This window comes from Pteropus alecto, unplaced genomic scaffold (genome assembly GCF_000325575.1).
Source record: "Pteropus alecto unplaced genomic scaffold, ASM32557v1 scaffold114, whole genome shotgun sequence".
Taxonomy (NCBI): Eukaryota; Metazoa; Chordata; class Mammalia; order Chiroptera; family Pteropodidae; genus Pteropus; species Pteropus alecto.
In genome coordinates, this window is record NW_006435793.1 from 4,961,685 (window position 1) to 4,984,156 (window position 22,472).

The window sequence follows — 22,472 nt, forward strand, 5'->3', positions numbered from 1 at the left end:
CCTTAGAAGATGAGAGCTTAAAAGCATAACCATGAAACTATTATTATACCTATAAAGTTAGCAAATTCTACAATGTCATCAAATATCCAACTGATGTTAGCATTTCCAAATGTTCATTGCATCAAACTTTTTTTTTACATTTGTAGTTTTTACAGTTTCTTGACATCAGGGTTCGCATTGTGATTATTTGATGCATCTCTAAATCTCCTCTAACCCATAGAATCTGCTCTATCTCTCTTTTCTTGCATCAATATTCATCTGTTGAAGAGGAAATCTATACTTTGTCTGTGGCCAGTTATAGAGGCATCAGTGGTGTCTGGGGACTTCGAGATCAAGTACAGGTCCTCAGACAGATGGGGAAACAGAGACCAGCAAAGGGATAGACCTGCCCCCAGACTCCTGTCCCACCCCGGCTACCTCAGACATCCATCCCCCTCTGCCTCCTTAATCTCAGGTCATTAGGCCAGGCCCGGGGGACACACCTTCCCTACTCCACCTTCTGCCCTCTTCTGGGTAGGTGTGTAGGTGGGCAGGTGTCTGGTCTCTCAGGATGGTAGTGGTTGGCCTGGCTCTGGCCCAGCTCCTGAGGGTACCTGAGGCCTGGCGGTGAGCCTGGAGGAGCTCAGCAGGTGATGGGGAAGCCTCATGGCCCAAGGTGGCCACCTGAGGTAGCCAGCCCTGCAGCCTCATCCCCCTGCACTGCCCTCCTTCGTGCTGCCCTCCTTCTCACGTGTCTGTGTTTCTTTTCTCCTCCATGCTATGGCAGTGGTGCCCCGTGCTGATGAGACAATACTTGGTGCAGCCCCAGGCAGTCCTTTTCCAGGTAATTTCCTAGGAACCCAAATGACACCCAGCATACACTTTCCTGGGGCACGTGCCTCCTTGAGTCCCTTCTAGGATTTCTTTACCCTTCATGTTGCTTAGTTTCCAAAGTGCAATCCTTCTCCTCCTTTAGATCCTCACAATCACCCTGGCAAGCAGGCAGCAAGGGGTTAGACTTAAGTTTCATTTTATTAATGAGGACAATGAGGCTCAGAGAGCTCACCTGGCTTACTAAGGTCACAGAGGTGACAAAGAGATAGAGCTGGAACAAGAACCCCATGTTACTGCTCCTAGTTCAATGTTCTTTCTACCATGGGGTCAGAGGCTATTCATGCTGCAGATAAAACTGAGCTAAGGAAATCCATTCCTCCCCACCCCGCTCCGTACCTCAGTTTTTCCAGGTAGAGAAAGATGGCCCTGAGTATCCTTCTAGCTCAGACATTGAGAGTACAGGACTTTCCGTCATCTGGAGCACGGTGTCTGAGAGGAGCGTGTGCCTATCTGGTAGTCTTGACTTTGAGGCCTTACAGGAGTCTGTGGCAGTAGGTAGAAAAGCTTTATCCCAATTGGTTGCATTGGCGTGGACAGTTTGTGAATTGCTGATCTCAGTTCGTTTCTCTTCTTGGGTCATAGTCAAGGACAGAAATAGGGAGCCCTGATAGAAAGGAAATAGAACGACATCCTAAGAAAAGACACCAAGAGTTCAGAAAAGCAGGAACGTGGAACATAGCTATTGCCTGTGACGTCAATGTCTGGGGGTAGGGCGTGGGGGGAGATGGCTGTGTTTCCAGCACATAGGTACACTGACATATTACGCATGTGTGCCTGTGTGTGTGCCTAGGGTCTCTGCATTCCACTGCTCAGCCCTTGGCTTCCCGTAACCAGGAGAAATGGCTTCAATAATGCTGTCTCTCTCTTCTCTTTTCTCTCCTCTCCTCTTCTTCCCTCTTCTCTTTTCTTCTCTCTTCTCTCCTAATCTTCCTTCCCATTTTTTTTCTGTCATTCTTTCTACCTCTCCCAGCCTCCACTTTCACAAGGGACTTGAGTCGTCTTGCAAAACAATGACATATATCTATGTTAAGGCTGAAAAAAAGTTCAGAGCTTATGTAGAGGAAAGGAGAAGATTATTGCACCAGGTACCAACAATGATGTAGTTGTGGTGATTTAGCACTGAATTTGACTGAGCTGCCTGGCAGCCAAGGCAAAGAGGGATATGTAGTGGTTTCCAAAGTTTCTACTGTTCAATCAGAGGCAAATTAACCATTCGTCAGGAGAAAAATTTTTTTCCTGGTAATAAATTGTAGGAGAAATTGACATGGAATTTGAATATTCTAATGAGCATGTCTCCAGGGGTTAAAAAAATAAGTTCTTTGTATGGCTATTTTCTTTTATTGCCTCTGACTAATGTTCAATGCCTGGTATTCCATCACAGACCAGTGAAGGCACTTCCCCAGGGGCTTTAATTAACGCTATACATGGACATTGTTTTCTGGTCACCTGACTTGATGAGGAGTAGAAGTGGGAGGTTAGCGTATCACTTGGAGCTCTTGTGGAAACACCCCCCAGTTCATTTTTGAGTGTTGTGGCTAGTGTCATGCGAACAAGTCATACATTTACTCATTCAACAAGCACTTAGGGGGCTCTAGGGATGCTCCATGCTCCATGCTTTCAAGGGAACCTGGAGAGAGATAGACAAACTGCCATTATATGTAGTGGGAAGTAGGATAATGGAGGTCTGTGCAAAATGTAGTCAAGTATGAAAGCACAGATAAGGGAGTCATGATTTTTTTCGTAGGAGTGGGGAACCCAAGAATGGCTTCACTGCGGAGGTGGCATTTGAGCTGGGTGTTGTGGACAGTGTAGGAGTTGACTAAGTGAGTGCATGAGAGGGGCCCTCCAGGCAGAGATAGGACACTGCCTGGAGGGGCTGAGGAGCAGCCAGTATAACAAGGTTTCGAGGAGCCCAGGAAAACAGACTGGGGAGAATTCCACTGCTTTTAAAAATCACAGACAGCTCACAGGAACAGACAGTGATGAGGACTTAGGGAATAATCACACATCAGAACAAAATGACAGTATCCCCTGGTTCATGTGGGAGTAGAGTAAGAGCTGTACAATCCTACTGAAGAAGAGAGGCTGGGCTCAGGCCAGCCCTAGATCTTTAGGGAAGTCCACTTTACCTTCTGGCAGCCATTAGTGGTTGGGCAACTGGCTTTTGGACCCCTGTACACATAGTGGTCCAACCTGAAGTCGAGGAAGTGGGCAGGCCTGGCGGTGGAGTGGGGAGGAGTACAAGGATGCTGACTCTTGGCTGAGATGCTGCTTGGTTCTCCTAAGAATCACTTATTCATTTTTTCATCCATATGTTCATTGTGCAAGCCTTGCACAGTTGAGTCCCAGCTTTTTGACCTTTTCTTCTTCACCTCTTCTACTTTCGCCTCCTCCAATTATTGGCACGTGCCCTGTTTCTGGATCCTGTCCTCTTACTTCTGAGCTCTGGGGGTCAGAGGCTGCTCAAACCCAGGCAAAATAAAGCCTGCCCCAAGAAATCTTTCCTGACCACTTCCCGCCCTGTGTAAATTAATGGCTCTGAGCTCTTGTTCTAGTCTTCACGTGCCATCTTGCATGCCAGAGAGGCTCAATAAACACCGAACAGCCACTATAATCAGGCTTCCACTAGGGTACTCAGGAACAGAGAGGAGGGAGGCACCATCCCCACCCCCAGGGTCCCATAAACTCCAGAGGGTGCCATCTGAGAAGAGACCCTCTTTAGAGGCATTTTCGCCTCTGTCTTTGCACATGGCAGTGCACTGAAGGAGCAACTTCCAGTGAGTTTGAGTTCCAGTTCCTTCTTAGAGTGAATTAGCGGGCTAATGCCACGGCCAAGTCCCACTCTATGGAGGATGAAGTCTAGATAGTGACCTTTTCCCAGTAGCTCCCTCCTGCATGAAACGAAGACTGTGCTGGTCATGACCTATAGCAAGAAAAATATTTTCATCTTCACCTAGTACCTACCTACATATCTACTTATACGTGAAACAAATATTCACGAGCAGGACTTACTCTTTCTATGTGTGAGACCCTTGGCTATTTCCTGTTCTAGTTCATTCTCATTTCAATTTTTAGAATGCTGGTACTAGCAAATTGATTCCACATCTGTTAAAGGGTCAGGATGCACTGCGGTATGAAAATAATTAGGGTAATTGTCAAGACTTTGGAGTCAGACGGACCTGGGTTTGAATCCTGGCTCTGATACCTAGAAGCTATGTAACCCTCTCAGTTTCTTCATCTGTAAAATGGGGAAAACAGAACCTATTTCATGGAGTGATTGTGAGGATTAAACAGGATAATACCAGTAAAGCTCCTGACATAGAGTAAGCGATTGGTAAATGTGAGCTTTTGACATGGTCATGAGGTAATGTGCTGGCACCATTTGGTGGGGTGAATAGAATGAAAGCAAGATTCCTGCCTCCTGGGGCCTGGGGAGTGGTAGTCAAGAAGGGCTTCCTGGAGGAGGAGGCATAGAAACAGGGAGGTGGGATATCTGGGAACCACTACTGTCCTAACAGTGGCCAAGAATCCTGTGTGAGTATCCAAGGTCACTTGTTTCCTTTTCCACAAAGGACAGGCTTTGTTCCCAAAGATTTTTGGCCAGACCTAGAGCTGACCACATTAGATGCTTTTGCCTTTCACATTTAGGCCTCTAATCCACCTGGAATTGATTTTTGTGTCTGGTGTAAAGTTAAGATCCAATTTCTTTTCCCCCCTTGTTTCTGAATGGATAACCGGTTACCCCACAGTGTTTATTAGAGTCCATTCTCATCTGCTGATTTGTACATCACCTCTCTCATATATCAGAGTTCCATATATACATGGATCAGTTTTTGGACTTGCTTCTGTTTCATTGGTCTATTTATCTGTCTCTGTGCTGATCCCCCACTGTCTTAATTACTGCAGCTTTGTAGTGATTCCTGATGTCAGGGAGGTGTGTCCTCATCTTTTCTTTCTCCCTTAGAAGAACCTGGGCTGGCATCGGTTCTGTGCTCTTCTCTGTGTTTCAGAATCAGCCTCTACCGAAGATAATTGAAGAGCCCTGGGAGCTCTGGACAAATTGTCCTCAGTGAGACCCCATCTCAGGGTCCTGTGCCTATAGTACCTGCTAGACTCACAGCTGCCATCCTTCCCGGTTGGCATTTAAACTGCCCAGAGAGCACTTTTTAATTCATTTGTGAAGAAAAGTGTCAAGAATGTGCCTGAGTCTGAGTTCCCTCTGCCCGCTCCTCCGGTTTCCCTGCCTATGGCTCAGTCCTCATCGTCCTAGCCAGGGAGCCTGCAATTTCTTTCAGAAGGCTGCTTGCTTCCCTGCCCCTGTATGCCAAGGACATAATTCTGGACAGACTGAGACGTGTCTTCCATTGACAATGCCAGGGTCCTGGAGGGAACTTCCCATGCCAGAGCTTGGCATGCACAGCCAAATTCTTTGGCTTAGGTATTTGCAAATATTTGCTTTACCTAAAAAATAGGCTTGGGGGTTGGGTGGGAGATGAGACCTGTCACTCATGCTTATAATTTAGTCTGTCCTTGAATAGGGAGACCCAGGTGGCATCTTTACAACCTTTTCTGACAGTGGCTTGGATGCCAAGGAAATGACTCATCACAAGCTCCGATTTCACGAAATGGCTTAAAGAAAGGAGCATGACTCATGGGCCAAATGCACGTGGTTGGCACGGACTTGGTAAATCAGATGTATGCGCCCCACAGTTTTCAGCATGCAGGTGGTTGGTTACATGCTTCCAGAATTCACAAACACTTGCCAAACTGTGCCTCAGTTGGCCTGATGTATTGAATTTTGGGTGACATGTTATGGTGAACCATCTGCTGGATTAGGATTCTGCCCTGTCGGCCTTGGACAAAGCCTTCTTCCCCTTGGGCCTCAGTTTACTCATGTGCGAAATGAGGGTTTGATAGGATGATGTCCCAAATTCCCGTTAATCTTGTTTCTGTGACTCTATGTCTATGGTTTTAGAGCACAGAGTCAGAAACCTTTCCTTCTAACCTCTTGGCAACAAGGCTCTTATTTCTGCCTTGCTTTTGGTTATCGGTGTCTCTTTCTCCACATTGAAGAGGGTAGTTGCCTCTGGCTGCTGGGGCTGGGCGAGGGGAACCTGCAGGCCACAGAGAATCTGGGTTTGAATCTTGTGACACTGCACTGAACCTTGCCCACTTCTGTATATGGGCAAGATTGTTGATTCTGGACACTGTCTTGTTCCGTCAAGCTGAACGTGCCCTCCTAACACCGGCACAGCAGCCCAGCTGGGTGGCTGAGCCCAGAAGATGGTGGTGGCATTTGGCTGGGGTGCTTTGGAGTCTCAATGCTGACTGTTTTGTTTCTTTTTTCAGACCCCCGAATATTCAACCATGGCCTCACTGGCTGGAGGGCTAGATGACATGAAGGCCAACCTGACCAGCCCCACCCCTGCTGATATTGGGAGCAGCGTGCCCGGGCCGCAGACCTACCCCATTGTGACAGGTGAGGACACCCGGGGTGTGGGGGATATGTGTCAGGGAGTGAAACAGAGAGAGAGAGAGAGAGAGAGAGAGAGAGAGAGATTGAGAATGCCTGTGTGGTGGGAAGAATGGCTTCTTGGTGCCTTTGGACTTGACTGGCCATTTTTGTTTTAATGAGGCTGAGTTCCTGGAACAGGTCAGGCAGGAAACTGCTGGGGCCAGGGGTTATGGCTACTTTGAGAAACTGCTGTAGATTGCTCTGATGAAGTTGGAGGAAAGCAAATGCCATGCTGAGAGGGTTGGCTGGGAAGCCTCATGTCATGGGGGCCTGGTGATTTCAGGCTCCCTTATGCGTAGAGCCGAGTGTTCAGAGGCCCGGGATTTATCCCCCTCGTGGGAAGGGTAGTCCCGGTTGGCACCAGCCTTGAGGACGAGTGGGCCTCCTGGCAGATTGTTATTGGCATTTCAGATTTCCAGGCAGAGTCCAAGTCAAGAAGGGCAGGAGGTTGAGGCTGGTGTATGCAAAGCTGCTGCCTTTCTGGAAGGCCCAGGGTCAGCCTCTTTAGCTGTCAGTATAAAGATGAAGACTTTGGGCCCTTGAGGCCCAAATACTGCTGCATTTGAACTTGCCGTTGACTAGCTGTGTAATCTCAGGTATGTTATATAAGAATTATGGTTTGTAGTTTTTTGATTTCTAAAATGGGAATGATGACACCTACCCTATAGTTATTATATTAATTAATTAACTATTGTATTTAGTTATATTATACATAAGATATACTTAGTTATATAAATATATATTAAGTTAAATAATATGTAATATATAGTTATTATGTTAATTAATGTAATAATAATTATATTAATGCATATAATGCCTAGACTCTTGTCTAGCATACAGAAGCACCCCACACATGTCACTATTATTTCTCAGAGCCCTCTCATGGTGGCCGATCACCACTGTGCTCGATGCTGCAGGAGGGGCTGGACTGGAAGGACCCAGACAGACACCTCTTTCTGCTCCAGTAGCACTGGTTCAGACTGAGCTGCCAGTCCTGGGAGGTTGTCCAACCTGGCAGGCAGGAGGTAGTCTCAGATACTATATAGACAGATAGTGGGGAGCTGAGAGCAGCACTTGGGCCAGAGCTTTTGGGTCCAGCCTGAGGTACCAGGATGTCCCTGTAGGCTAATAGGCAGGACATAGTAAGTAGTGACAGAGATAGGGGTTCTTCGAAATGCAGGTGGGCTGTGGTTGCATTAGGGAAGCTGGAGGCTGGACTCAAGTTTGAACTTTTGGGGCAGGGGCCGGATGAGACAAGGGGTCAAGGCTCTGAGACCTGGGGTGATAGTGCTGGTAGCACTGGGGTTATGGGCCTCAGGCAGAAGCAGCTGGGGCCCTGTTTGCAGATCTTGGCACCATGTGCGTGTCAGTCAAGTGGCAAGAGTGACTTGGTTCCCTGTCTACCTGAGATGGGGGAAGAGCCTGGAGGGCAGCTGAGCCTGCAGGTAGGGAGATGTCACCAATGGGACAGGGGTAGAGGTGCAGGGAGCCTCAGTCAGAGTGATATCCTATGAGGTCCTCCCTGCTGGTGCCATGAGGATCCATGGCAAGACCTCTGACAACACACCCATTTTACAGATGCAGAAACCAAGTCTCAGGGAGAGGCAATGACTCAAGGCTTAATATAAGGGGTAACGGGGAGAGTTGGAGCCGGCCCTCAGTCCTAGATCCTGGTCCTTATTCTTTTCAAGGAACTACAAATAATTAGGGAGGTGGGGGTGATAGAGTGGAAAGAAGCCTGGACTAGTTAATAATAATAGTAACTGTCACTTTATCAAGTATTACTAAGTATCAGGTACTCTGCTAGGTAAACTCGTTTTACTCTAAGAAGAATGCTGGGAGGCGGGTACTATTATGTTCATGCCCATTTCATACACAAAGAAACTGAGGCCCGGGGCAATTACACAGCTTTTCAGAGATCACAGCCAGTGAGCAGTAGAGTTAAAACTGAACACAAGGGCCTGTACAGCCAACCGCTCTGCCACACAGATAATCTTGGGGCTAATACTGACATTGTCTCTTCCTTGTGGTCTGGCTTTGGACTCATCCCTGAGCCTCAGTTTCTCTGTATGTAAAATGGTCCTGTCTCTAGGGCCCTTTGAGGATCAAATGAGATTCCAGAGGCGACTGCTCTGCAGAGGAAGGATTTGTTGTTAGGATTGGGGCTCATGGGAAGCTTGGGTTTAGGCAGATTACAAGAAGACATTCTATTCTACCATCTGTGCACAAGCTTGTTTAGATGGAAAAGAAGCCAGTAAATGTTGAGACTGTGGTTGTACTTCTGAGGCTTTTCTCTGCTAAAGTAGTTTACTGATGGCCAGTTGGCCAAAGGATTAGTCCAGCCCCCAGATATGGTTCGTTGGGCCCATATAGGACCTTTTACGAATTTGAGTGAACATTTAAAAAGTTAAAATCTGAATTTCTGGCTTCCCTTGAAAAATCAGATCTCAGCATCTTCCTGCATGGTTGCAGTAGGCGGGGGCTCAGTGGCAGCAGTTCCTCCAAACAGACGCCCACCTAGCGGCTCTCTCATCTGTCTCACAATGGAGAGGAGTTTGAGTCTAATACTCTGATCTGGAAAGTTGGTGTTAAAAGCCTGCCGAGTGGTTTAGCGGTCCAGGGGTCTGCAGGAGGCTTTAGTAGGCCCAAGTGGCAGGTCTGGGTATGGGCTGAGTTTTCAGGTAAGACCAAAGACTTATTTGTATTTTGACCTATCCATTTTAAAGTCACGTTATAGAGCAGAAAAAGAATATAAATATCTCAAACGAAGTCCGAATTATGCTGACTTTTGAAATTTAAGAGTATTCTAATTATAAATATAAATTTATATAATTTTATAAATATAAGCATTAGCTTTCTCGTATGTAAACAAGAGCCATCTAGAAAACATAATAGAAGAAAACATTACCAATAACAAAAAGATAGAATGCTGAGGAGTAAATTTAACTTTAAAACTCCATCAGGGGACATAAAAGAATAGAAATATATAGTTTGTTCTTGAATAGGAAAACTTAATATCGAAATGTCAGTTTTCTCTAAGTAATCTATTAATTCAAAACAATCCCAAAATAGCAAGAGGATTATTTTTTTTTTTGGAGCATGTCAAAATGACACTAAATACTGGATAAACAGTCAAAGACAGCTAGAAAAAATCTGAAATAGAGAAATGAGTAAAATAGCATATTTAAAAACTTTATGATAAAGCTATAATAATTAAAACTATTTATTACTGAAACTGAAGTAAGTAGACAAATGAAACAGCTTTGAGTCCAGAAATAGGTCTAAAGATATGTGGATGTTTACAAATGCAACATTTCAAATCAGCAGAGAAAAAAATCATTCAGTTAATGGTGTTGGGGTAATTGGGCCTATTGGATCCACACCTCACTCTTTATTCAAAATTAATTCCAGATTGATAAAAACTTTAAATGTAAAAAAAAAAAAACCCATAATAAAGCTATAAAAAAAACAGTGGAGAAATTTTTTTATAATCGTGGAGTGGGGAAGGCCTTTTAAAATTTGTTCCAAATACAAAAGACAAAAATAATATAAATGGCTATTTAAATATAAATCTTTTGTGTGTATGGAAAAACACCCAAAGACAAAGAACAAAATTGAGGGAAAACAAGTGGGACACAGATGACAAAAAGCTAATTTCCTTAATATATAAAGAGCTTTTAAAATCGAATAAGAAAAAAAATCATTAGAAAAGACAGGTAAAGAATATAAATAGGAAATTCAATGGGGAGGGGATGCAGCTGTTCAACAGCTTATGAAAAAATATGTACCTGGCTCATAATTTTAAAACAGCAAATTAAAACAATCATGAGATGCTTAAAAAAACCTATTAACTTATCAAAGATTGAAATATTTTTTGAGGTCCAGTGTTGGAGAGGGTATGAGAAACAGATGTTTTCATATACCATTATAGATGTATAAATCAGTGCAATCTTTTTTAGAGAGAAATTTGTCAATATCTATCAAAAGTTTAAATGCACACACCTACCCTCTCTAATCTTTTTATATGCACATTTAGGACTTTATCTCGCAAATCTGTTTGCACAAATGCACAATGACACCTACATCTGTATGTTAATTACAGAATTATTTATAATGGCAAACAAATGGAAACAACATAGTGTCTATCTATAGCAGGTGGTTAAATAAATTATGGCTCCTTCATACAACAAAATAACATGCAGCCATTAAAAAGAATTAAGTAGAGCTGTCATGCTGATGTGAATAAATGTCCAAGATATATTTTTAAGTAAATAAACAATTCGTAGAATAATATGTTAAGTACAATCCCACTGGTGTGAAAAATATAAAGGGCATACACACAATGGCAAGGACACACATGCAGGGCAGATGAGAAGATCCCCAGTCCTTTTCTCTGCTCGATGGGACATTGTGTGCTGTGCTCAAATAGAGGTTCTCTGCCCAGTCCCACCCAGTGTCCCCTTGAGATAGCAAACCTTAACAGTCCCTCTCTACTCTCCTGAAATTAAGTTCATAAAAAATAGGGCTTAGCTTCACATCTAATTTCAAATAAAATCGAAATAACGCTACTTAACCATGAGATGAAGGAGAAAAGGAAGTGAAATTGTTTATAATTAAATCTGTGTACTTTGATAAGTAAATACTCTGCATGTCTAACTGCGAGACGTAATGAAGTGGTCTAGGGCTTGCCCCATGAACAGAATCACCATAAATGCAACTGGCCTGAAACTGACTTATGCAGGAGTGTGGTCGTAGGGATTCATACTGACTCAAACAGGGAGCGTGATTTTGCCAGTAGGTGAGCAACTCTTGGCAAAGTTCCAAATGAAACAAGGTATACGCTTTGCTCGAGTTACACGGTAGTTGCACTCCTAGAAAATTCAGTGTATATTGATCATGGAAATTGCAAGTTCACATTTATATGCAAATGAAGTCTAGTTGTGGATTCAAATAATTACAAACAGATTTTTCACCTACATGAATGTTTGGCAGGACAGGACAATAGTGCAGGACAAAGAAAAACTCTCTGTTGAGTGGGACTGTTCTACTGCAAACCAGTACTACTCCTCAATCATATAAAAGCCCCCACAAATTTTCAAAACACCCTCTAGGGAGTATTTTCCGACCCCACTGAGAACTATTAGACCCCTTTGAAGAAATGCTCCCAAGAGCTGCTAAGGTGGGGCTCTACTGTCACCACGTGGCTTTAATTTCGCCAGTGTTAGTGGATGTGCTGACACAGTTCTGAACTCTTCAGGGGAGAGCTTGAGATTCTTCCAGCCCCACGCCTTACCTTCCCTCACAGTTGGACTGTGAGCCTAGGCCCTAGCCAGGGTGTGCCAGCCTGCGGTCTGGGAGGAGAGAGCAGATGGCCTCTGTGCTGCTGCATCCTGGCCCTCACACTCTGGGCTGCCTAGAGAAGATCTCATCAGAAAGCGAGTCGATTTCTCTCCATCCTTTATGTGCCACATTAAATATTAAGTTAAACCCCTGCTCAAGCAGCCAGGGCCACGGTTCAGAAACTCCCACCATTTGCAAACCAGTGACATGGCCATCCGGTTCCTGCATTGTCAGCAGTTTGGGCTCATTCTGATTGGGACTAATTATCTGCAGGTGTGTCCTTGGGCCACAGACTTGCTGCTGGGGCAGCCTCTGTGCTTACCTGCCAGGGATGACAATGGGTGGGGTGCCAGGGAAGGGCCTGGCAATCGTGCTCCTAGCTATGCCCACCTGACCCGTGGCCTGAGAGAACAAAGGAATGAAGCAGCCTGTGTCCTTGCTGGCTCCTCCTCCCGAGGACCATCCCTCTGGAACTGGGGCTTGCCCAGGGCCCTGGCCTCCATAGCCTGCTGCCGTTATATGGTCAGATGAATTAAGAAAGTCCAGTTTAAATTTCCAGAGGGCTTTTCTTAAAAACAGGAGAAAACAGGTTGCCTGGCTGGAGGCCCAGCTTCATTAGATTCTAGCTGGGTGACCTTGGGCAAGTTACTAGCCTCCATGCCCAAGTTCCATGTCTGTAAAATGGGGCCGGCAGATAAACTCCTTCCCAGGCTTTCTGCAGTGATTACATGAGCGACAATGCGGGATCTTAGCACAGAGCCTGGCAGATGGGAAACCCTCAGTAAATGACGGTAGTATGTTTCTGGACTCTTGTACCAAAAAGTTTGGCCGGGTGCCAGACTGCCCTGAAGGCTGGTTTTTCATCTCTCATGGGGAACACTTCCTTTGACCTGTTTTTTATAAGCCATTTTGAGACTCAATCAGACCCAACTCAATAACCTCAGAGTTAAATCATAATGAATAATAAAAGCAAAAAGACGAGGAATGCCTTATGCATCCAGGTTACCAAAAGGTGCTGGAAAAATGACAATAAAAGCTACAATCAGCATAATACCCTGTAACCACGCTCAGCCAGGGAGTTTTTCTAGGAATCCTGTGGAAGCTGCTGGGTTTCAGAGTTGCTGGAAAGGGGGAAGAATATCAGTGGTTACTGTTCAGTGGACTGTCACTCTGTGCCTTGCTGGGAGTTTGATGGTGGCCATGGTGGACAGTCCCTGCCCTCACTGGGCTCACCTGCTGGGGAGAGCCAGACAATTCACAGCAAACACAGAAAAAATGGGCAATATAATTTTATAATGGTGTGTGCTCTGAAGAAAACGAACTGGGGGAGGGAGTAGAGAGACTAGGGTCGATGAGAGGTGGTGAGTGAGATGGGGATGGAGGAATGAAGCAGAACTTCTCTAAAAAGGTGTCACTGACCTGAAATCCCAATGATGAGAAGCCTCTGAAGATTTGAGGGAAAGGCAACCCTGACAGAAGACACAGTCGCAGAAAATGCCCTTTAAGGGTAGAAATGAATGAGTGTGTGAGATGCTGAGAGGGTACGACCATGTCTCCGTTCTCTCTCCACTGCCAGTTGGGCCCAGCCCACACTCAAGCCTCAGGAAGTCTCGTAGTTAATTTCCACTAACTTCAGAGGTTAGGTAGCTCGACCCTTTACCTAGCACCGGGATCTAGTCTACATCAAGGCTTGGTCACCTCTGGTGATAGGGGTTTCACTACCTCAAAGGCAAAGAAGCTTCAAACAGGACTCACCTGAAGGTGTTCTCTATTGAAGTGATTTCTTTTCCCACCGGCAAGCCGGAAGCTGAGGTATCTGCGAAGTCCAGCATTGGCACTCTGAACTCAGACCTAGGCACTGCCCAAAACATCCCTTGACTGGCATTTGGTGTCCCTGTGATTTGGCCCAAAGATCATCTGGTCTTCATAGTGTTTTTTACACTTAAAAAAAAAAAATAGCCCTAACATTTTAAAGATCAGAGAACAACCCAAACATCCATCAGTAGGGGACCGGTTATATAAAGAATAGCTCATTTGTACAATGGAGTACTTGTACAGTTGTAGGGAAGAATGGGGAAGCGCTTTATGTTCTGATAGGAAAAGATCTTTGAGATGCATTATTCATGAAAAAAGCGAGAATTGTATGTACAGATGCTACTTTTTGTGGAAAGAAGAGAGAGACAGTGGGAATGCAAATCTGTATTTGTGCACATGTGCATAAAGGAACTCTGGAAAGATGCTCGGGAACTTAATAGCATGTGAACTGGATGTAGGGAGAGGACATTTTACTGAATGTCATTTACATTTTTAATTCTTTGAACTTTGTCAATATATCATCACATTTAAATTTAAAAGTGCCTGAAAATCAGGAGATTTTAACATAAAGATTAAAATGTCTAGCTTCTTTTGAAAAATTGGAAGGCTTGTCCACCTTGGGCCCACACTCCCATGTGGCCACACTCAGGTAGAGCGGAGAAGTGGTTGCCCCCTAGATGAGCCGTACGCTCTTGTTTGCCCCCGATGCCACCTGGCCAGCTTGTCTCACTTACCTTACCTTTGGGCTTTTGAGCTTTAGACCCTGCTCCAGCCCCATCCATCCCGTCCCCTCTTATTTCTACTCCTGTCCAATAGAAACCCCCACCGTCAAGCCAGGAAGGCCATCCAACTGGCCTTGCCCATCCCTGACTCTAGGCCTTTGCTCAGGCTGTTCTGCCTGCTGGGAATGACTTTCCTATAATAGCAGCTCAGTTTGTAAGAACTCTGAGTGCAGAGTTCTCCCGAAAAAATGCTGCACTTTATCCCAGTGTAATGACGTTACACCCTCTTCAAACTGAATGGGCCTGCCTCAGGGACCACAACCCAGAGGGAAAACTCAACAGCCCAGATTGGAACTTTCTTCAGATGTACAAGACTATTTGCATTCTAGAAAGATGCAAGGTGAATCTCATTGGGGTTTAAAATATTTGGCTTTGGATTGTTAAATAGACTCATAGTTATAGATTCTATAGAAACCTAGAATTTGGGAATCTTAGTGTTTGGAAGGATATTCAGAGGTTCAGAAACACTGGAGATCTAATTGTTTTAAAGCCAAAATGAAATTCAAGCATCTCTGTAATTAAAATGCACATCGAAGGAAAATATAATTTGCTTTCAGGTGAGCACAGTTTTCCCAAGAACTATTTGTTGAATAAACAAATTAATATTTATGTAAAGTGTAGTGTCAATTAAAAAAAATAATTTCAGCAGAAAGTACTCTAGTTGTTTCTGACCTTGTGTTTTGTAGGATAAAAATAAACAAAGCCGGATGGCTTTCCTGGTATCATACTCGGATTTTTACACCTGTGGGCAGCTTGGAAGCCAGCCTTTCCATATAGCCTTCGAGAAGGTTTCTGGGCCTCCAGCTTCCCAGTGCACCCTGCTGTGATCCTTCTTACTAAAATAGCGATTTCATTATTTGGAAATAGCTGGTTCTCCTAGTCCGAGATTTCCACTGCCTTGCCATTATCAGGAAGAAAAAATGCTCCAAATTGTAGTACCTGGCAGTTAGCAGAGCTGCCACCAGTCATTCATTCATTCACTCATTCACTCGTCTCTCTGTTAAAGTCCAGCTCCTCTGTCATGTAGCCTGGGCTGGGTCTTGAGGGTTGTAGAACCCCTGCCCTCAACACACTCCTGGTCTGACAGGGCAGGCAAACATGGGTACGTGTACAAAGCAAAACAAAACAAACGAGAAAAAGAAAGATAAACACCACGGGGGAAGCCCAGTGTTTTTTAGGGCTTGGAGGAGGGAACAGTTGCTGCTCTTGGACTGAGGGATCTGGGGGACGTTCTGTGGAGGACGCCATGTCTAAGCTGCTCTGGGGAGCCACACGCTCTTGGCTGCTTTGCTCTGAAACTTGCTTTTGTCTCTCTAATCCCCCTTTTCTAATTCCTTTTTAATCACGAAGTAATACAAGCTCATTGTAAAATAAATTCAAATGGTCCATAAGTATATATAGCAACCTGTGACTATATCTCCTCACCCCATTCCTAACCCATTCTGCTGAAGTCGTATATTATGTACCTCTAGAACGTTTTCTATGCAAAAAAAAAAAGTATCAGATTATATACACATAGTTGATTTCCTATAAATAGATTTTTACTCTTCACACTGTTGTTCAATTTTTAAAATTTTTATTTCATGTTTTATGGACACCCAGCATGTCGGTGGTGTCATCTAATGTTCTAGATGAACCATCATGAACTTTCCTTGAGCTATATGGGTTGGGAAGTCCATATCCCCAGGCTAAGGGGTGGATCCCTCTCAGTATTTGATACCCAGAGCTGCGGTCAGAGAAGGACTTAGTCTAGGAAGGGGAGAGGGTGGGGAACCTTATCATCCACGGGAGGCCCTGGGCTATTGGCTTAGACACAGCTGACCTGGGACCTGCCTGCTACCTCCCTGTGCTCAGGGCTGTGGGGGGAGGAGATGTGGCTGCTGGGAGCCAGCAGGAGAAGCCACTGGGAGGCAAGCTTTAGTATAGTGCAAAGTTGAACTTTTTAAACAGTTTAAGCTCTTGGAAAGTAGAATAGGCTGCCTCAGGAGATAATAACAATGATAGCTAATGTTATTGAGCATTTGTTACATGCTTTGGTTCATTTAATCCTTTACTCCATGAAGCATAGGTCCTATTTTTGTCCCAACAAATACTTAAAGAAACTGCCTGAGTTCACATAATAGGAAGTAGCAGAGCCGGTTTTCTCCTAACCCCTGTACTGTATTGCTTTTGTTGGTAGTAAGCTCCATAGCATCAGAGGCATCCAAACAGAGATCTTTCACATTCACCTGCAGCACAGCTAGACCGGTGGCCACTGGGGTCTGTGGAAGCTGATCCAGGCCTGTCTTTTAACCGCCTTCCAACTCAGCCATGCCTGATCCTGACTCCAAGCCTCTGTTTCTGCTGGTTCCTTTGCTTAGGATGCTTCTGTCACTGGCCCGGAGGTGGCGTCAGTCTGCTGTGACAGAAAGAGCGTTGGACTGACTTGGAGTCAGGATCACAGATCTTCATCCCGGCTCTGCCACAATTCCCTGCTGGTTTAGGGAACACCCATTCCCTCTCCAAGCCTCAGTTTTCACATCTGCCCAATGGGAATTATTATCCGGGCCGATTCTCTCCTTGTGGGATCGTAGTGAAGCACACTCCCTGTAAGCTGTAGGGAGCTGCATCCTTTCTTCTGAGCTGATGGAGCCCATGTCACCTTGACTGCGTCAGGTGCTCAGGTCCTGTGTCTCCAGCAGGAAGGAGAATGTGAGCTGGTGTAGGGCTTTGCCTGTAAAAGGCTCTCATGACACCTGATGAGGGGCTGAGGAACCAGCAGGCTGCCAGTCTCTGCCATGTGTCTTCAGGGCATGTCTCCAGGGAACAGTCCTGAGGTGCCAGTTCTTCCAGAAAGCCCTCCTCAATTACCCCACAGAGTGATGTGCCCCGCATCTAGGCTCAGGATCAGCCTGCCTGTTATCCCATTATGCCTTGACTTATTGTTCTTTGTGCCCAGCCTAACTTTCTCTTCAGATCATGAGGTTCTGAATGAGCGCTGCCTTCCCCAGCACAGCCTTCCATGGGGCTTGGAACATAGTAGGTACTCAGGGATGTTTGCCGAATGGATGGATGGATGAACAAATGGGCTGTCCTCCATGATTGGTTGTTACTAATTTCCCCAAAACCCACCCTCCTAGGTTATTGTCAAGGTAATTGACACAGTTCACACACTCACATACACATCTTTGATGAGCATAAGAGACATTTGACTGCAAGATGTTATGACAATTATTATTTCTCTCAAAATATATTAGCTTTTACTGGTCTTCTGCCTCCCTGCTGCCACCCCCAATGTTCACAACTCAGGAAAAAACTTCTCTCTAATTTGTCTCTATTGGCCTTAGTTTTTTTTACATGAGAAGCTGTAGAACTTCTTCGTCCACCCTTAGACCTTCTGTACATGTTTGGTAAGGCTGGTTTCAGCAAAAACCCTTAGGGGCGCCTGGTGTTGTCCGCGCTTGCCCATCCAGAGAGGTGTTTGCCTTTTGTAAGCCTTTGTAGTGCCTTTTGTAAGCCTCTGTTCATCCAGGTCCAGGATGGGGTCACATGTCCATCTCAAGGATAGGGTGGCAAGCAGCCTGTTTGGGGGGTTGGCATCTAGGGTTGGGGCTAAGGTAAGAGCTCTCCCCAAAGAGCTGATCTCAGTCCTGAACAGGATCCAAAAAACCTGCCAGAGTCACCAGCAGGAGTGAAAACTAATACTTGCCTCTCACTCATTTGGCATCAGGCCTTTTTCTGAGCACTTTACATATGTTAACTTGTCTAATCTGCATAACACCCCTATGAGGGAGTTAGTCTTATCATCCCCATTTTACAGATGCAGAAACAGGCACAGAAGAGCATAGAAACTTGCTCAAGGTCATACAGCTCCTAATTGGTGCAGCCAGATTTCAAACGCAGTGAAATTTTAGAGCACCACTGTGCTACGCTGCCTCTCACCAACGTGGTGTGTCCGTGGCAGGCAGGGGATCAGACCAGAGGAGGTCTGAGTCAGGCAGAGCCTGATATGGAGAAGAAACCACAAACACAGCTGATGGGTGGATCAGGGCCACATGTGGGGGCTGTGCCTGACATGGCTTGTCTTAATCTTGGGTGGTATCTAGTTGAAGGGCATTGGGTTGACTCACTCTCCAACAGCTGGCACCCCATAAGTCAGTCTGCACCCAGACGACATACCCAGCCTAGTAGGGCCTCAGCACTCAGCAGGTCCTCTATGAAGGATGGGCAGATAGCAACAGATATCATTGTCTCTTCTTTCTTGGGAAACATACTGTGTATCTTCTGGCGTGTTCTTACCTGGGCCAGGCCACCTAGTGACTCTCTGGCAACCCCAGAGCTCTAAGCTCCTATAGCACACTCCTACCCAGGCCATTCCCTGTCCCGTGTAAGGGGCTCAGCACTTCCAGCAACTCCCCACCTAGACTGAAGCTCTCTTTTATTGTTCTGTTTTCAGATAAGAAAGCAAAAGGAAAATAATTGTCACTGCCTTTCTTAAATAGACTTCCTTCCTCTTTGTCCGGTCAAGCACCCGTGGAAAGGTGGTGCCAGATAAGTCCTGGTTCTTTGCAGGAGCAAGTCGGTTTAGGCTCCCAGCTCTTCACACCACACACAGTTGGCTTCCTGCTTTCCCATCCTTCATTGCCCTGCGCACCTAAGAGGAAACCAGTGAAAGTCCAGGTGGTCAGTGGTGGGAGCCTTGGCCCAGGTGCTGGGCAGACTGGCAAGGACTCACTCTGGGGTGCTGGAGAGGACACCGGGGTGGGAGCATCGGGCTGGCCTGGTTCTCAGACCGGAGTGGGTTGTGGTGGGAGGATTCGCCTAACGGAGCCTTGGGTGTATCTCCTCCTCTCTTGAATCTCTATCTTCCATTTTGGTCAAGGTGGCTGGATTTGGGGAGGGCATCCAAAAGGTCCAGGGGAAGGGACAGGGATGTCAGGGGGTGTACTTAAGGGCTCTAAGCAGTGACTTGTCCCAGCTGACCTGGCAGTCTTACAGTACCTTTCACAACCGGTAGTGTCAGTCTGGATAATTGCTCAAAAGGTGTTGCCCAAAAGAAGATCACAGCTGGCACAGATAGCCATCTACTAATATGGGGGTAGATTCCCAAAAGATACCTATGGTTTGATTATTATCTTCAAATCTCTTTTGTATTAATGAGGCTGATGAAGTAAAAGACTCCTACAGAACTGAGCCTAGGGTCACAGAGCCCAGGGTAGGGCTCTTTGTCCCCCCAGCACTCCATTCCGTCCTCTAGTCCCACAGCCCGTTTCAGCTGGGCTGCCTGGAGCACGCCCAGCAACTGCCCAATGTCTCTGTGGGCTGAGCACACCTCCCGCAGGGACCAGACCTGCCCGTGGCACCCCTCCCCTGGTGGAATCCCTTCTTTGACCTTTGTAATTATTCCTGTTCAATCTTCCTTCGTGTTTTTTGCCTCCCGCCTTTTCGAGGTGCTCAACTCCTGCACTCTCTCCAGTGTATTAAGGATGTGAGTGAAATTGATGACTGGGATGTCTCGGGTCTTTATGATGATGAATGACTTTCACTGCCAAAGCTTTTATTGTCTGTGATTTGGGAAGAAGGGGGAACTGATATATCAAGGCTGCCTGTCACACCATTTAATACAGTTATAAATCCTGACGTCACTAACTGGTGGTCAGGAGCTAGAGAATTCTACTGGCCGCCACTTCACCAAGCCTTTATGGATTTTTACCCCCTCTCTCCTTTCTCTGGCTGACTGTCACAATTGTGTTTAGGAGGGGGGATGGGAGTAGGTGGATGGTGACTTTAAAAATTCTAGGGGCAACCTGGGCCAGGGAGGAAAGTGGGAGCCCTCGCCGCTTTAAAGCAAGGAACAAATGGCAGGTTTTTGATTCTACTATGGGCAAGGAAAGTGTTCAGTGAAACCAAATCCTAAAAGTGTGTTAATACCATCTAGTATGTACACCAGCCTTTAATTTATAGTTTACCGAGTGATTTTACATCCGTGATTTTTCAGATCTTCCCTCCATTCTTGGGAAGAGGGTGGCAGGGAGATACTTGATCCCCCTTTTACAGAAGAGGAGACTGAGGTTCAGCGAGGCAAAGTGACCTGGCCAAGGTTATGCCACCAGGCACATGCAGAAGATGATTCTCTGGGTAAAGCAATAGAGGCTCACCGTTAGGAATTTTGGGCACGGAGTCAGACAGCCCTGGGTTCCCATCCTAGACTCACCACCATCTAGCTGATGATGATCTTGGGAAGATCACTTCAATTTTCTGACTCTCAATTTCCTCACCTGGAAATGAGAATAATACTTTCCTCATTGGGTTGCTGCGAGGATTAAATGGGGGTAATGCACACAAGATTCTTAGCAAGGTTTCTGCCCTATCAAAAGTGCTCGATAAATGTTTTTAAAAGGAAAAACTACAATGAGAGAAGCATATGGTAGGTGTCATAGGAGCAAGATGGGGGCCACGTATGCCTTCCCGAGGTTCTGTGGGGAGGTGGCCAAGGAAGGCTTCTGGTAGGAGGTGACACCTGAGCTGGTTGGAATGAATAGAAATTAGCCAGGCTGGGAAAGCAGGTGAGGGAGAGCACACCAGGCAGAGAGAACAACAGGACAAAGGCAAACACAGTGCAGAGTGAGCGAGAAAGTGCAAGCAGTTCCAGAAGTGGTGAGGTGTACGGCTGGAGATGAGGGACGGGTCATACCATGGAAGCTCCCAAAGACCCGGGATCACAATCTCTGGATGCTGGGAGCCTCAGAGGACTTTAATTAGGAGCAGCATCTTCAAAGCAATCTTTCTGGGGTCTTGACATAGGGGGACATAATGAGGATGAATCTCTGCAAGAAGATCTAACCCATTGAAGGTGGTTGTAAAAGTCCAGTAGAGAAAGGATGAGGACCTGGACCCAGGCATCTGAGATGAGGATGGAGGGAAATTTTGAGGGATAGAATTGGCAGTAGTCAAGTATCAGAAGTAGGTGAGATGCAGAAGTCAAGGATGGCTCCTCTGGTTGGAGTTTGGGAGACGGAATGGATAACGGAGCCACCAGCCGAGACAAGACAACAGGAAGAGGAGCTGGTTTGGATACTCGGATTTGGTGGTGCCCCAGGGATGACCAGGTAGAAATGTCCAGAGGGTAGTTGGGGAGGGGTCAGGGCTGGGGGTACAGATTTGGAAGTCATGGGCATGGAGGAGATGGGTCACTCCGCCAAGATGTAGAGATGAAAAGTATTGAGAGGAGCAGAGATCTAGGAAGCGACTCTGGGGAACAAGGGTGGCTAGAGAGGGGAAGCCATGGAGAAGTCTGGAAAGAGGCGGCTGGGGAAAGACAAAGAGCCTGTAGCAGTCACGGCTCTTGGTTGAGAACAACAGAATTCTCTCTGGCTGCGTAAGCAGAAAAGAGATTTTCTAAAGTAAATTACGATATTCAAGAGGTCCGCAGAGCCAGGTTCGGGACTTCCCAGTTGGGAACCACACCTGCACCACACCAGAACCACATCAGAACCTTGCTGGGACCATGCAATGCCACACCTAAGCCACACGTGAACACCTGAGCCACCTGCAAGACCGCCCCTATGGAGACGCCACACTGAGGCCTGTGGACACGAGCCCTTAGCTCATGCGGCTGTCACTGGGCACTAGATGTCACCACTAGAACCCCGGCAGATGGACTCCACAGGCATCCGCTTCTTTGTGTCACTAGCTTCTGAATTAATGATCACACATGTGTGTCTGCCTCGTGGAGCCAGTAAAGTACCTGTCCTCTAGCTGCAAGAGAGGCTGGGAGGTCAGCTTCTGACTCCTGCCTTAAGGAGCCTAAACTGTTAAGGTGGAAAATTCCCCCCAAAAAGAAAGATGTTCAGTGGTGTCAGGTGGCCAGAAATGTTTGAAAAATTAAGGAGTGAGCAAAGGGATCCAAGATAACAAGGGCCGAAGCATCGGTTGGCTTTGGCTGTTAGGAGGGTCTTGTCCTTTGGGTCGCTTACTGGCTACAGTCAACTTCTTCCCACAGGATTTGAGGCATCATGAAATTCAAATCCAAGGACAGCTGCACATAGGCCAGAAACCACTGAAAGAAAGGAGAAAATGATTGTGATGAATTCCAGGAAAGCCCCAGCGAGGAGAGGCAGCTGGACCCAGAGTCTGTGGGCTTGGGCTGTTTTTTCAGAATTTGAGTG

At 46.1% G+C, this 22,472-nt stretch overlaps 1 protein-coding gene across 3 annotated transcripts in view; it reads left to right on the plus strand.

Moving 5' to 3' along the window:
• The window catches only part of PAX5 (paired box 5), a 169,566-nt gene that overhangs the window by 92,074 nt on the left and 55,020 nt on the right, over positions 1-22,472 (plus strand). For all 3 annotated transcript variants that reach the window (XM_025046549.1, XM_025046550.1, XM_025046551.1), the window contains one exon: positions 6,223-6,352. In XM_025046549.1, the coding sequence (XP_024902317.1) occupies positions 6,223-6,352 (130 nt within the window). The remainder of the gene's footprint in view (positions 1-6,222; positions 6,353-22,472) is intronic.